The sequence below is a fragment of the Lepidochelys olivacea genome (genome assembly GCF_965140295.1).
Source record: "Lepidochelys olivacea isolate rLepOli2 genome assembly, chromosome: 21".
Lineage (NCBI taxonomy): Eukaryota > Metazoa > Chordata > Testudines > Cheloniidae > Lepidochelys > Lepidochelys olivacea.
In genome coordinates, this window is record NC_140431.1 from 7,121,969 (window position 1) to 7,136,564 (window position 14,596).

Below are 14,596 nucleotides of genomic sequence, written 5' to 3' on the forward strand. Positions count from 1 at the left end.
AGCAGGGCTTGTTGCTCTTCAAGCAACGTCCCATGTGGTAGGTCATAATCAGGCCGCTGTACCCCGAAGCGTAAAAAGTGTAGCCTCAAAATTTTTCCTCCCTTAAAACATTTGGGATCTGGCGTGGAACCTCCGCTGGACTCTAATTCCCTTCTCGCAGTTTAAATGTATGTCGCAGATCATGAGGAATTTACAGAGCTCTTGGTGGGAGGTTTTCGGCTGTGAGAGCATGTTGGTCCCTGGTGGGGAATCGAGTTTGTTTGGGCTCGTTGTACGCTGCATGCAGGATGTGGGAAGGAATGGCCAAAAAAATTACCTCTTACAACCAGCATGGCCGACTCAGATGCGCTGTCCACGACTGTCTGGGCTGTGCACGTGTACCGCCCGGAGTGCCTCAGCTGAGTATTCAGGATGGCAAGGTCCCCAATAGCCTCTTTCTAAGCAGGAGAGAAAGACAGCAATGGGGGAAACGTCAGAGCAAGCTTGGGGACCATACAACATATGAGTTGGCAAAAGAGACGCAGGCATTAAAACCCAGGGCTCTCCCAGCAAGGTCAAGAGGATTGGCAAATTGGAAACATCCTAGAAGAGCCAAAGACACGGTGGCAAATGGGACTCAGGATGTTTTGTTTCTCCCTTTGCCCCAGGTTTCTGGAGAGGGCATCAGCACAGAACCCCTTGATACTCACCCTGCTAGCTCGCTTGTAGTGCCCTTCAGACTTTTCAAAGTCAATGGGGAAGTCCTCCAGGGACCAGGTGAAAGTTAGGTCCATAGTTGGGTCATGGGAGGCATGGCACTGCAGGGTAATGTTTTCGCCTAAGTTGATGTCAGCACTAGATGGTGCCAGGGTGATTTTGGTGGCATCTGCAGAGGAGGTGAGAGGGCTGTTAGTTGCAGATGTAACCTCCATGCACCAGTCATTGTCCGGTTAACAACACACAGGCTGATTTGGGGTTTGACTTTGCAAAACCAAAATCTGATCAGCAAGGAATTGCAAAGCCAAAACCACCCCTGTTTTTGTCTCTCTCTAACTAGGAACCATCAGTAGTTTTCCAAGGGGCAGAAAAGGATTAAATTAGATGCAAAATAGAAATATTTTCTCAGGGCCAATTGCTCATGGTAACCTTTGTGGAAGGGTGGCTGGAATTGAAGGATTGTCCTGATGACTGAAATGAGTTAAGGGTGTGAGTCCCTCTGAGAACCGGATTATTTTCTGGGAATCGGAGAAGGAAATGTGTCCCCCTTCATGTTAGGACACTCTTAGCACCCTCCTTGCTGCTTCAGCTCAAGTACAAGCCAAATATCTCTACCTCGAACTGAGAGGATTCCTGTGCTGTTGGCTTTTCCCATGAAATTCTCAGCAAAGCAGGTATACTTCCCCTCATCAGATTTGCTGATATTCCGGAGGATCAAAGTGCCATCTGGGGTAATAGTCACCCTGGAGAAGGAAAAGAGCCTCAGCAATAAGTAAGATTAAAGTGGCATGGACAACAGTCCTATTCACTGTGCGCACCTACTTCGAAATGGAATTCCCAGATGCTGCTGACTTCTCTAGGGATGCAGGTCATAAAGACCAGGCTGCAAAATCTAGGTAAGACTTTTTAAAGAAGAAGAACAGCCGTGTTAGTCTGTATTCGCAAAAAGAAAAGGAGTACTTGTGGCACCTTAGAGACTAACCAATTTATTTGAGCATAAGCTTTCGTGAGCTACAGCTCACTTCATCCGATGAAGTGAGCTGTAGCTCACGAAAGCTTATACTCAAATAAATTGGTTAGTCTCTAAGGTGCCACAAGTACTCCTTTTCTTTTAAAGAAGAAGCAAATGGAGTGCAGCAAACGTCACTAGCTTTTATAAAGAAGGGATCTTTGATGTTCAGTCCTATGTAATGTACCCTCCGTGGAAGCTCTGAAATGCAAGAATGTGAGCATTCCCTAAAACGGAGTACGGGTAATCGGTGCTCCATGCTGCTCTTCCATGTTGATTAGCTGGAGGGCTCAGGATTTTTGCTTCCATTTCACCTTGAACTCTCTTTGGTTTTTACCATTTTTTTGGATCATGGGGAAGCAAACCTACTCCATTTATCTCAGCCTCTGGGGATAGCCAACCCGCGTGGGACTCGGTGGAGCGTGATGGGGTGTGTTCCCCACACGAGCCCTACAAGAGCTGAGTTAGGCCAGGTGGGCCCAATCAGCTAATTAGGCTGCAAGCAGGGGAGCCTTAGGCTATGAGGAGGCCACTGATTGGGAACAAGCTCACTTCTGCAGGAACAGGGGGGCTGTATAAAGCCAGGTAGCGGGCTGCAAACTGGGGCTGCTGCTGGGAAACACTTCGGTGAAGTAGGCTGCCGTCCCTCCCTGAGCGGAGGGAGTTGGAGACTGGCAAGGAGAGGGTGGGAGCCTGTGATGTCGGAAGAAGACCAGAAAAACAGCAGCAAGGAGTGAGTTGTTATAGGGTCCTTGGGCTGGAACCCAGTGTAGAGGGTAGGCCTGGGTGCCCTACCAGCCACTGGGGAGTGGCAAAGGGCACTGGAGACACCAGCCAGACAACGGGTCTGGAAAGACTGTGAATTCCCTGGAAGGGGGAAGACCTTAGTGATCTGCCTGGAGGACCAAGCCATGAAGAGGAGACTGCAGTTCCTGGAGTGAAAGGGGCCGCATGGCGAGACAGGATGAGGAAAATACCACTGGAGGGAGAATGCAAGACTGACACAGCTCGGTCCCAGAACAGCCAGCGAGAGGCGCTGCGAGCAGTGAGTGCGCCCTGTGACCAGGAGGGGCACTTTTTCAGAGGGTTTTGTTCACCCTCCATTTCTTTCCTGCAGTTTGTTCCTCCCATCCCCCAAGGCCATCCATCTGGCGGAGGAAGGCCCAAATGCATGTAGCTCCTACATCTGCCAGAGGGCTTGCTGCCGAGCAATACAAAAGGCTTTCACATTCCCAGGGCCTAGCAAATTGACCCAGATCTAGCATGATAGTAAAGGGTGCTAACTAGAGGGCCACCAATTAACAGCTGGGTGGTCTTCTGCAAGGAAAACATATTTTTAGCTGTTGTTGTTCCTAGCTAGAAGCAGACTTGGTGCTAGTACCTGCTACTGTTGATCAGGAGCTCAGTTCCTTTGGTCCAGAGCACAATGGACTTTGGTGCTGCTCTGGGCTGGCACGGGATGATGACCTCCCCACCTCGGGCTGCTGGTATCAACCGCTTCACGGGGTTTAGCCGAAAATCTGGTGCTAAAGCTAAGAAGAAAAGAGGATTAAGAGATCTTCTCAAATACTGATCTATGAGCATGGTAAAGCTGCAGCGTAACTGGATTCTGGTGTGTTACCAAACTGCATGACAATAGCAGTATAACAATAGCATGATGGATGAGCGATTCCTTCACTGCTCAATGACTGCTGGATTGATTTGGCTGTTCCATCATCAACCATGAGAGGTGCTACCTGATTCCGATGTAGCACGCTTGGCAATGGGGATATGACCTTAATGCTCGCAAGGTCTTTGCCGAGACCCACAACCAGCCAATTTCAAAGAGGATGGGGATGTTCGCTTCAGTGTCCTGAGCAAAATTCCAATCGGTGTAAATACCTAATGTCCCCTAAAATTTCCCCTTTCAACTGGATCGGAAATTCTGTTTTACTTGCTGTTAAACAGCTGCTGCTTAGAGCATTTCACTGCTAAGCTGCTGGTTCAAATCCAGCTCAGACCAGTATCAACACCAAGACAGCATCTTGTGATCGCTGTTTGGTCTCTGTGAAATGAGGTTGGGATCTGCCCAGTTCCCCTTTGCTGCCAGCCACAACAGACTGACTGGGTCATGGGTGCTGAACTATTTTCTCAGCCCCCGTTCCGAGGTCAAGGGAAAACTGCGTAGTGGCTGGGGGGGGGGGGGGGGATTGTGATACTTCTATTGTCGTGCAGTTTGGTGACCACACCACACTGCTGTAGTTGGTGCAGTGTCTGTTCTCAGGCGAAGCAGAGGAGTTAACCCTCCAGAACAGTCTATCTTTTAGGAGAAGTACATGTACACAACCATGTAATAGTTGTGCCCTATCCCAGAGGTGCTGCATTTCTGTGGTGGGTAAGTGGTTCTTGTGTGCTTGTAAAGGACTGAGATGAAAAATGTAGCGTACGAATACGGTAAATGTGTTCGGACTGTGTCTACAACCCTGCAGTGTCTAGATAGTCCTTGGAAACCCGGGGGACCCTTGGGAAAATGATGAGTTACCTTGCACTGTTAATTCAGCACTTGCATATACTGTGCCGTGTTTGTTCTCAGCTACACACTGATACATGCCAGAGTCCTCCAGGGCTAGCTTGGAAAGTCTCAGCTCTCCGCTGCTCACTTCGATGCGGTTCTGTGCAAACAGGAACACCAGCGGATTAGATGGGAACAAAGAAAACAAGACTCAAGAACCAGGTGTTCAAAGCCGAGTTTCATTTCCGCTCCTATGCTGGCTTGTTCCAAAGTTTATGTAGTTTTTCTGTCTATCAAATGCCTTTTTAGCCAAGCATTCACAGGGCTCTCATCACTGTGGTAGCCGACTGCCAGTGCAGTGAAGGTATGTAGGTATGTACTGACTGATCAGTGACTGGTCTGAGGTAAGCACCACTCTCTGAGGAGGCTTTCCTGCCCCAAGGCCTGGATGTAAGGTCCCAGGGCTGCTGGTAACAGTGGAGAGTGACTGGAGAATGGCATGATGGGAATAAACATGTGAAATGAGCTTGGCAGTCTCACCAACTTCCCTTTGGGGCGGGAGGGGAGCGGGTAAAACTATCACCCACATCAGTGCAGTTGGCAGTCTGCTGGGCAGGGTCATGGAGCCAAAAGAGGAGGGGATGTTACAGGTGAAGACTGAGGTGAACTGGCAGAACTACGTGGGGCTCTAGGACTGGAACAGTAGGGTCTATTGCAGGTCAGGGACACGTGTACTGGGAGAGGTGCACCCTTCACTGTTCCAAGCAAGGGCTGTGGTACCTGAGAGGTTAATGGCTGCCCGTTCCGGAGCCATCTGATCATAGGCCTTGGCTTGCCAGCTGCTGCACAGCTCCAGCGTAAGTCAGATCCAATGTCTGCTTCCGTGTCTGTGATCACCTTCAGCCACTCTGGCTGAGCTGCAAAGGGGCAAGAGCGATGTAGGAGCCCAGAAGGTCAGGTGGGAGGCTGCTCATGCCAGGCACATGGTGGCACAGCCATGGGAATGGAGTGATATATCACTGCACGTTACCCCATAGCAATAGCCTTTGCCTCCTGTGTGCAGAGGCCGGGCCGATTCTTCTCTCTGGCTGCACCTACAGTATGAGTGAGGGCTGTGATTCCCTTACACATGGCCATGCACTCGTGCTAGCTCTCATCGGGCTAATGCCAGGATCAATAGCAGCAGAGCCACGGTTGCACGGGTAGCAGGAGCAGAGGCTGTGCAGAGTACAAACCCGCCCGAAACTGGTGGGTATGTACTTGGCATGGCTCAGCCATGCCTTGACTGCCACTAACCGTGTTACCACAGCTACACTCCCGTCTCGAGCTAGTATGAGCGTGCGTGCACGAGCAGAGGAATCACACCCCTAACTCCTAGCGTAGCTGTAGCCTGTGGGTCCCCCAGCCCACAACCCTCATCCAAACTATTCCTACCGCATTATGGGAAAGTCCAGATAAGAGTAAGAACACGGTGACTCCTCTCTCTAGAAATGAAAAGGAGCCCTAAATCCAATCAGCGCTGAGAGGTGGGGAAGGCTGGATCTGGGTTGGAGACTTGATTATAGCTCTGTCAGACTTGTATAGTGGATTCAGTCTGTGACCCTGGATACAAATACCCCTGTTCTTTGGGGAGGTTTGGACTGAGAGCTGAATCTGATACACCCAGCTGGGGTTCTAGCTCTGTTATCTCATCTCTCTGTTAGTTGCTCAAGAGATAACTCTTTGGTAGGTTTTCATTCATCCCTACTAGAGCTCAGCTGTGTTGAAAGAAAGGGGAAACCAGAAAGCTGGGCATGTGTTTAGTAGGGTTCTGTTGTGGATTTGATTAGGGCTGGTTCAGATGCAACCAGTTCCCTCCCCAGGGCTCAGCTCACTGCCTGGGGCTCCTTGTGCTTTGGGAAGGGACCTGTTTAAGGGCCTTACCCTGAATAATAATGCGGCCCTGGTAGGTGTCTCTTCCCTTAGCATTTTCAGCCTCACACTCGTAAGTGCCTTCATCTTCAAAGTCCACGTTTTGGATCTGCAGGAGGGGCTCATTGGAGATCCACTTGGAGGACTGTGAGCTGTCCACCTTTCGCCACTTTATCCGAGGGACGGGGCTATGTAAAAGCAAACGCAGTGAAGCAAAACTGCAGGGTCTAATGCGCAGTGCAACATATAATCCAATCCAGTGCAGCAAAATATAGTGCAGCGTAATTGCCTTCCACAGCTACCCCCCGCACCCTCAGCGTGGCGGATAGGACAGAATCTCCACCTTTTGAAATGGTGGCTTGGCCCCTCGCCCTACTCTGCACTGGGAATTAAAGCAGCGAGGCTGTTCTTTCTACCCATCATTATGAGGGCCCGAGGGTCTGTGACTTTCTTCCAATGCTGCTGCCACCATCAAAGGGTGGAACAAGAATACTCACTTTCCAAAGGCAAAACATTCCAGAGTCACCTGCTGCCCAGCCAGGGCATAGGTGTCGGCAGGAAACTTGGCTTTAATGCTGGGTGCATACTGTCTGGCATCTGCTGAAAGAAAAACATTGGTAAGGAGGTTGCTGGGCTTTTAGAACTGTACACACAAAGCATTAAAAGGCAAAGGTCCCTGCAAGGATTCACCTCCTAAAAGCACATATTTAAGTCTCAAAGACAGCAGCTGCTGCACTGCCTTCCAGCTATCATCCAGAGCCTGCTCGAGCATTGTCTAGTAGTTAAAGCAGAGCCCTGCGTTCTATTCTTGGCTTCGCCACAGATTCACTTCATGATGCTGGGCAAGTCACTTAACTTCTCTGTGGCTCAGTTTCCCATCTATGAAACAGGGATAATTGTATTTATTTAGATTTAAAATGATAAAAAGATGCCTATCCCATGCAGTAGGTGCCCCCGATATGTTCATTAATCGCACAATACAGTGAAATCCCAGAAGCATTAAAATAATCATTCCAACAGGAACTCAGTCAGCCGGACAACTCCAGAGACCCCATTTCATCCGCTCCTCATTATGGGATACATACCCTCAGCCCTCTGCAAAACCCCCTTTCAAATAGATGTCCTTTGCAGCCTGCCCATAAGGTCATCAACTTCAGGGGGTGGGAGGATGGATTTTGTCAAGTTCCAGAGTCCCAAAGCCTTCACAGAGAACACCCTGCCAGTTGCCCCCTCTCTTTTATACCAAGGGGGAACCAGCTCAGGCACGCTGCTGACTGAGCTGTGGTAATGCGTCATGGGTGGAGAGGTGGTCCCTCATGTAGGCTGGTCCCAGCCATTTAAGGTGTTATAAATCATATAACCAACATTTTAAACTCCTCTCAGGGACCAATGGGCAGCCAGTGCAGATCGTGGAGAACTGGTGTCATATGCCGTCAGCAAGTCACCCCGCTAAGTCAGTGAGCTGCTGCGTTCTGCACCATCTTCCATCTCTTATTGCTTCTGAAGTGTAGCCCCATCCCTACGGATGCATCCTCCTAATGGAAACAGGATGAGCTCTTCTCCCCCTATGTGAGACTCCTAAATTCTTAATGATGAAACACTGCAGCTGGCAATCTCAGTGGCTCACACTTTTGACCGTGGGGCTCGTGCAGTTTACTTTGTATCTTTAGGTAGTTTGATAATTTTGCTTTTTACGAAAAGCAGGAGCCTTAAATCTGTTCTGAAAAGAAACGACATCCTGGAACTTTCCTACCATCGCCAAAATCCTTGCAGATAGAAAGCGTTTTCCAAGGAAAATGTTCCAATTCCAGATTCTCTCTCCTTCCACTTTCTCTTCCCCAACATCTCCAGCTGCTTAAGCAAACTAAAGGCCTGATCCAAAGCACATTGACTTCAATAGGCTTTGGATCAAGCCATAAAATTTTCCCCATTGAATCTTGAGTCAAAGACCTTGTTTCTGTGACAACCACAAGTGCCACTGTCTGTGGGAATGACAATTGTAGTCACTGTGAAACCACCTACAGGATTCTGCAGCGTATCCTATGTTGGCTCCCCATTCATTTCTGAGTCCAGCTTAAAACTGTTGTCCGTGATTTTTAAGACTCCTCCCCCCCCCCCCCCCCGGACTTGTTCCAATCAGCCACAGGTCACCTGTTGCTCTTTATTTCCTATCCGGCTCTTTCACCTTGTTTAGCCTTGACTCCTGCTCTGTAACTGTAGATAGCCTCACCAGGGCTGGGCAGAGAGCCTCCTCCTCTGCAGCTCTTGCCACCTGGCACAGCCTCCCTGTATCTCCTCCTCCTCAAATCTCCATCTGTTCTCAAACCTCTTCTCTCTCATTTATGCCTTTTAATTTGTCTGTCCTCCTGCTACATTGTGGAAGGTTTGTCATGTCAGTGTGCTTGGTATAAAACCCACTGGTGCGGTGCAGCTAATTCCCCCATGTGCAGCTAGCCAGTTCTGCAGGCATGTGTGGAGTCAGGGTTTTGCCTCCGCATCCCCTCTTTTGGGGCAGTGAGTGGTACCAGAGAGGTAGGGAGGGAGTAGCCCTTGCAGTCCTTTGAGCAGCTGCAATTGTGCATGACCCATGAGAAGGCCCCTTGCAGACCAACCCCCATTGCTGCCTGAGAGAGTCTTGGTGGTGTTGGAGGTGGAGGCAGCCAGGGTCAGTAGGTGTTGTGGGCTGCAGAGAAGAGTCTCCCGCTCCTACAACTGCAATAAATGAGACGTTGGGACTGCAAGGTAGCGCCACTGTGGTGATGCTTTTGTGTGCCAGCAACCAACTTGAGACCCTCTAAATGCATTTCTGATAGGCCACTGAATGGCAGATTGCAATAACCATCAGTAACTACTGACTGGGCCAGGATTTCAACCAGGGACCCAGAGAGGAAAGGCTTGAGCCATCCAGTCTCCCTCTTTCCTACTTTATCTTGGAGAGCTGTTCCCTCTCTCTATAAGAATCAGCTTCTAGAAAGCACCATGTTCCCACTCAGTAGCCCTAGAGCACTGACCCTCCGCAATAAGGGTGAGTCCAGCAAACTTGCTGAAGACACTCTTCGTGATGAAGTCGATGTGGCTTGTGGCAAAGCAGGAGTAGTTGCCCAGGTCCGATCCCTCTGTCTTGGCAATGTAAAGGTTTCCTGTCATCTGGGAGACAAAGCGCCTTCCATCTGCTGGGATGAAGTTGGGAAACTCATTCAGGAGCCATCGATAGGACAAGCCTGCATGGGAAAGAGTTGAAGGTGACGTGTGAGAAATGTTGGTTCACCTAGACCACTTCCAGAGCAGGCTGAGCCAAGAAGGTTACTTCCCATGCTGACACAAGTCTGACCCTAAGTTTCTCTATGGGTGGTGTTTATCTTCTCCAGGTCTCTAGCCCCATCACATGACTCCTTTGATTCATGGGACTTGACATCAGAAGTAACTCTTGAAAATTGGCTCTTCTAGAATTCCCAGACAAAGGCTCAGCAAGAAAGGGCCAAACCTATGGTCTGGTCCTGTCTCACTGCATGAGGCCACTTCAAACATCACCTGCAATCCCTCAAACCAGTTACTTTTGATATCCCCTTTGCTCTAGTGCATTACCTGGGTAATGTGGAGGGGGACTGCAGGTGAACATCGACCCCCATCCCTCTGTAATCTTCACAGGGTCTCGCTCTTCTGTGGAGAATTCCTGCAAAACTAAACATGCACAGTGAAACCAGCAGGTGAACAGCCATCGCAGCTGCAGAGGGAATAAGTTTCATTTGAATCAGGTTTTGTCATGCCCCAGCGTGAGAGGCATGTTGTGTGGTTCTGGAGTGAGCATGGCTCATGTCATTTCCAAGAGAATTAAAGGGGGGAGAACTGCACTGCGGCAGGGCAGTGAGGCGTGTTGCTCACACAGTGACTACCTCCTGCAGGGAGCCAGGATCATTAGCTGTCTTTGCAAGAATGCAGCCAGCACTGCCCCACAGACTGGCCAGCAGGAGGCGCTGGAGAACGATGCAACTCCTTCCCAGCCCCCTCCAGGCCCATGCATTCATCTCTTCAGCAATACACCTGGATTTCCATTGGCTTTGCAGATGGAGCTCTAAAGAGCATTCCCAGCACCCCTTTCCTGGTAGTGCATTGAATTAACTGCACCACCAAGCATGGCCAGTTCCTTTCCCATTAGTGGAAGGGTCTATAAGATTTAATCGAGGGGATGATGTTGGGTACAGTGTGATTTCCAGCACTGAAAAGGCAAAGGTTGATATTCATGCATATTTTACTACTCCCAACAGAGGCATAAATGGCCCTTGTGTTGGCTGCCCTCATGGCACTGAATGAATGTATCTTGAAAAGCAAAAGGTGGTAGAAAGACAGTGGCATGGAAGCCTTTTGCATCCAACTCACTAACAACGGGGGGCTATGGAAACATCTCCCTTATCTTCCTGTGTCAACAGTGGGAGGTTTGATTTACCCCCTTTGCTAGTGCGGCTGCATTCCGTTTGCACTGTGGAGATGAACAGGTGACTTACAGCCAAAGCGGACGTAGGCTTCTCGGCTCACGACCGTGCCCATGGGGTTAGATGCCAGGCACTGATAAGACCCAGCATCCTTCGCTTTTACTGGGTTGCTTATCTCCAAGTTGCCCCCAACTAGCCTGTAACGGGTATCCGGCTCCATCTTCATTTCTGTGCCATTCATCTTCCACCTGCCCAGAACACGGTTGGGGGATCAGAGAGGAGGAAACAACGATCACAGCTACATGTTCACATCAGGCTGATACCAATGCATACTGACCAGCCCCTGGTATGAGGGGGACACCATCGTGCATTGGAAGGTCAGTTGTATCTAGTGCTAGATGAAGTCAATATTTACTATGCTAGGGTGGTGCCAGTAGGCACACAGTGGATTATCTCTCAGCCGCCTCTACTGCTATGGGTGGGAAAGAAGCATAGAAGCCCCAGAGTTTCAGAAAGGCCCATAGCGTCTGCCCCTTGTCCCTCTGATCCCAAGTGAATTTCAGCTGTACGTTTTGGTGGGATGGAGTATTTCTGTGTCATGACTGGGATAGAGTTGAACTGAGACTAAAAGGCCCACGGTGATTTAGGACGGACGTGCTGGGACAACATGCAGTAGGGCAGGAGAGGCAGCACCTGTCCGTATTCATGATTTTCTTTTAAATAAATGGTGGTGTGTGAATGTAATGCTTGTGGAAAGTGCTGGGTGGGCAGCTCTGGGGAATTTTTAATGGACGGCCCTAGGGCAAGCTGCCCTGCTACCAGGCTCCAATCCTGACCTAGAAGGGCAATAGGACCCAGGCAGTGGCTCAGTCACCCTTCGCGGCTGAGAGAGCTTGACTCTATATCCCTCTCTGCTGAGAATGCCAGTGTGGGGACTTCTGTGATATGAACAATCATCCATTAGAAAATGCCCCCAGTCATTCTACATAGGTTCTACAAACTGTCGTCAGGTGCTAACAACTTGGAGTCATTACCAACCTGGGCTGGATTCAAACCAGTGACCTAGCAGGGCAAGACTTTGTGTACTAAAGCCATTCAAACCAGTGACCTAGCAGGGCAAGACTTTGTGTACTAAAGCCAATCCTGCAGGACTCTTCATAAGTACACCCCGCAGCACAATAAGGCAGCTAGTACTGGTCTAGACATGGGAGGCTCCTCCTCTGCTGTAGTTCAAACCCACTGCAGTTGTGTAGGTGTTTCTATGATCTGTCTCCCTAAGGCATTTATAAATGCCCATCGCTGCAGCAGCTTGGCATTTAGGGATACAGGACAGACAAATGGGAGCAGGTAACCTCACCTGTAAGTTGCAGGAGGGCTGGCTCTTGCTCGACAAGCCAAAGTTATCTTCTCTTCTGTTGAGCCTTCAGGAAAGAGGGTGTTGACTGGTTGATCTTCAAAGATTGGCCCATAGTTCCTTATGGTACCGTGTGCTGGGCACCGCCCTGCAAGGGAGCAGCATGAGAGAAATCCTGCTGAGCTCAGCTTCTCCAGGAGGGGTTGTGGAGCAAGCTTTTGTCAAACCATTTTTAAAAGGGAGACAAGTCCAGCTAGAGAGGAGGCCTGTACCAAAACCCCACAACCAAACTCCTCTGGACTTTGGAGAGTTCAACTCCGGGTTAGAACTTTGCATCTCATGCTCCTCTCTAGTCCAGATGTTGAGCTTTTCTTACAACGTTAATTTCTGGATTCACAGTCTCTCCCCGATAGCAGGGGAACCATGCAAAATAAAAGCCATCGTAACCTGAAAACCCCAGCCACTAGACAGCACAGCCCAAACAAATCTATCCCCGGTGTTGGGATGGTTGTATTTTGACATGTGTGTGCATCTCGCACAGTCTCTTCTCTCTCTCTCTTTGCCAGCGCGATTTGGGAGTGGGCAACATGACTTAGGAAACAACAAATGGTTAACATGTTAGATTAGCATGCAAAGAGCAGTAATGACAGGTGAATGCAGCATGGAGCAGTGGACTGGCCACAGGACTAGGAGCTGGGAACCTCTGAGTTTTATTCTTGGCCCCGACACTGACAATGTCAGCTTTGTGATGCAACTTACGTCTTTATATTGTTGTACGAACATTACCTCATTAATTCCTCCAATTCACCCCCTGCCTGAGAAGTAGGTAGGCAGGAGTTAGATCAGGGGACCAGGGTTCTGTTCTCAGCTCTGCTTTTGACTCATTTTCGGGCACTGGGTAAATCATCTGTGTCACCACCTCTTTCTAGAACTTGAAACCTGCCGTTCCCATCTGCCATGCAAAGTGACCCTGCAGTCACTAAACAGGCAGTAATTGTTAGGTCTGTTTTGCTTACCAGCAGGGGGGGGTGTTAAGTTTGCTTGGCTGTGTTCAGATCCAATGGGCTGGATTCTGGTCTCACTTACAGCAGCATAAATCAGGAGTGGATTTTACCAGTGAAGTTACCCTGGCGTAAAAAACTAGGTGAGATCAAAACTGAGCCATTTGCTCAGTGGAAATAAATTGTGGGTATTTTTTGACTTCTGATCTGGATCAAACACTGGACATTTTTGAGTAAGAAACAGTAAATCTCAGAGGGATGCTCCTTGAGCAAAGGTAGGGGCCAGATTTTTAAAGGTAAAGATTTTTATAGATGCAGACAGAGGCCTATTGAAATCAATGTGAGTTAGGCACGAAGGCACTTCTGAAAACCCTACTATGCACTTCTGTATCTTTAGGCACCCAAACACCTTTAAAAATCTGTCCCAGGGTGCTTCATGAGATTTGCAGGTTTAGTGATAGGTTACTGGTGTAGAAGTGGTGTTTGCCTTCCTGTGGAATGGTTCTTGGGGCAGCACCTGATGCTTCCTGCTTTGTTCCCTTTTCCAGCTACCCTTTACATAAAGGAATGCCACCTGACTTGATTGCTGCTGGTTTGCCCCTCTTAAATTCCATCACCTCTTTGTTTCATGATGGGGAGGGGGCCCTCTCTATTAGATTTATTGTAGATTTCATGGACACTTCAGTATTCAGAGACTGAGTGTGACTACTAGATAGGGAGTTGCACTGGGAATCAGTTGACCTGTTTTCTGTGCCCAGCTCTGGGCAAGTCAGGTCACTATTCTGTGCCTCAGTTTCCCCTTCTGCAAAATGGAGGTGATGTCTCTTACCCTCCTTGGATAAAAAGCGCAAAGTATGATGTCATAAGTGAGACGGAGGAATTCAACCTTGTTATCAAGACAAATGGAAACACTGACAGAGCCACCCACCGGGGCATGCGTAATAAAACCAGTAATATAAATACATATTTCAGATTGATTTTTATTCTTAACAGCACAAGCAACTAGTGAGATAACCATCAATTTTGTGTCCTTCCCCCGCGCAATTGTCACCCACCCACCAGCTGAAGTGGACAGCGAGCTCCTCAGTGTGAGGCCTGTCTGCCCCATAACTGATAAGCCAGGGAGAGCTCAGCCACCCTTGCCATCTGAATGGGATCGGCGGAAGCTCTTGAGGGCTTTGTGTTTGATTTAATATCTACCCTATGCTATCTCGCCAGCCGTCACTCTGTCTCCTTCCCTGCGGGATGCCGTGGGACCCCTGTTTCAATGAAGCGCCTCTGATAAGTTTGATGTTTTATGCAAGAGTGAATTCCAGCTGGGAAAGGCCCAGCAGGATTCGTCTGGGCTTGGACGCCCTTTACCTTTGGTTCATAGGGTTCTTGTTTGATGTCTAAGCTGCCATGGCATACAGGGACGGGGGCAATAGGGGAGAGGGACTCGCTAATTGGCTAAGTCCTCTCTGAACAGCTGGCTGCTTACTGCTGTGTCTGTGGACTGGTGCCTGAGCATTAACCAATTACCTGAGTCCCCGCACTGAGCCTCAGTACAGTGCTTGGACGTGCTGCTGCAAGTGAGCTGGACTCAAACCGGGCCCTTTATGATGTATGGGTATCAGTGGCCAAACACACAAGGACAGGTTGTGACACACACACACACACACACCCCCCATGTTACTCACATTGGTAGGAGCCACACTGGCATCA

The 14,596-nt window shown here is 49.3% G+C and overlaps 2 protein-coding genes across 2 annotated transcripts in view; one reads left to right on the forward strand and one right to left on the reverse strand.

Annotated features, from left to right (window-relative positions):
* Positions 1-14,596, forward strand: part of RBBP5 (RB binding protein 5, histone lysine methyltransferase complex subunit) — a 77,553-nt gene that overhangs the window by 52,660 nt on the left and 10,297 nt on the right. The window lies entirely within an intron of this gene.
* The window catches only part of CNTN2 (contactin 2), a 49,826-nt gene that overhangs the window by 11,765 nt on the left and 23,465 nt on the right, over positions 1-14,596 (reverse strand). The window contains exons 3-14 of the mRNA XM_084610996.1: positions 11,895-12,039; positions 10,610-10,785; positions 9,693-9,788; positions 9,119-9,328; positions 6,605-6,704; positions 6,120-6,295; positions 4,977-5,113; positions 4,227-4,356; positions 3,087-3,237; positions 1,312-1,439; positions 690-865; positions 317-437 (exon numbers count right to left, since the gene is read on the reverse strand). Of these exons, the coding sequence (XP_084467122.1) occupies positions 317-437; positions 690-865; positions 1,312-1,439; positions 3,087-3,237; positions 4,227-4,356; positions 4,977-5,113; positions 6,120-6,295; positions 6,605-6,704; positions 9,119-9,328; positions 9,693-9,788; positions 10,610-10,785; positions 11,895-12,039 (1,746 nt within the window). The remainder of the gene's footprint in view (positions 1-316; positions 438-689; positions 866-1,311; positions 1,440-3,086; positions 3,238-4,226; positions 4,357-4,976; positions 5,114-6,119; positions 6,296-6,604; positions 6,705-9,118; positions 9,329-9,692; positions 9,789-10,609; positions 10,786-11,894; positions 12,040-14,596) is intronic.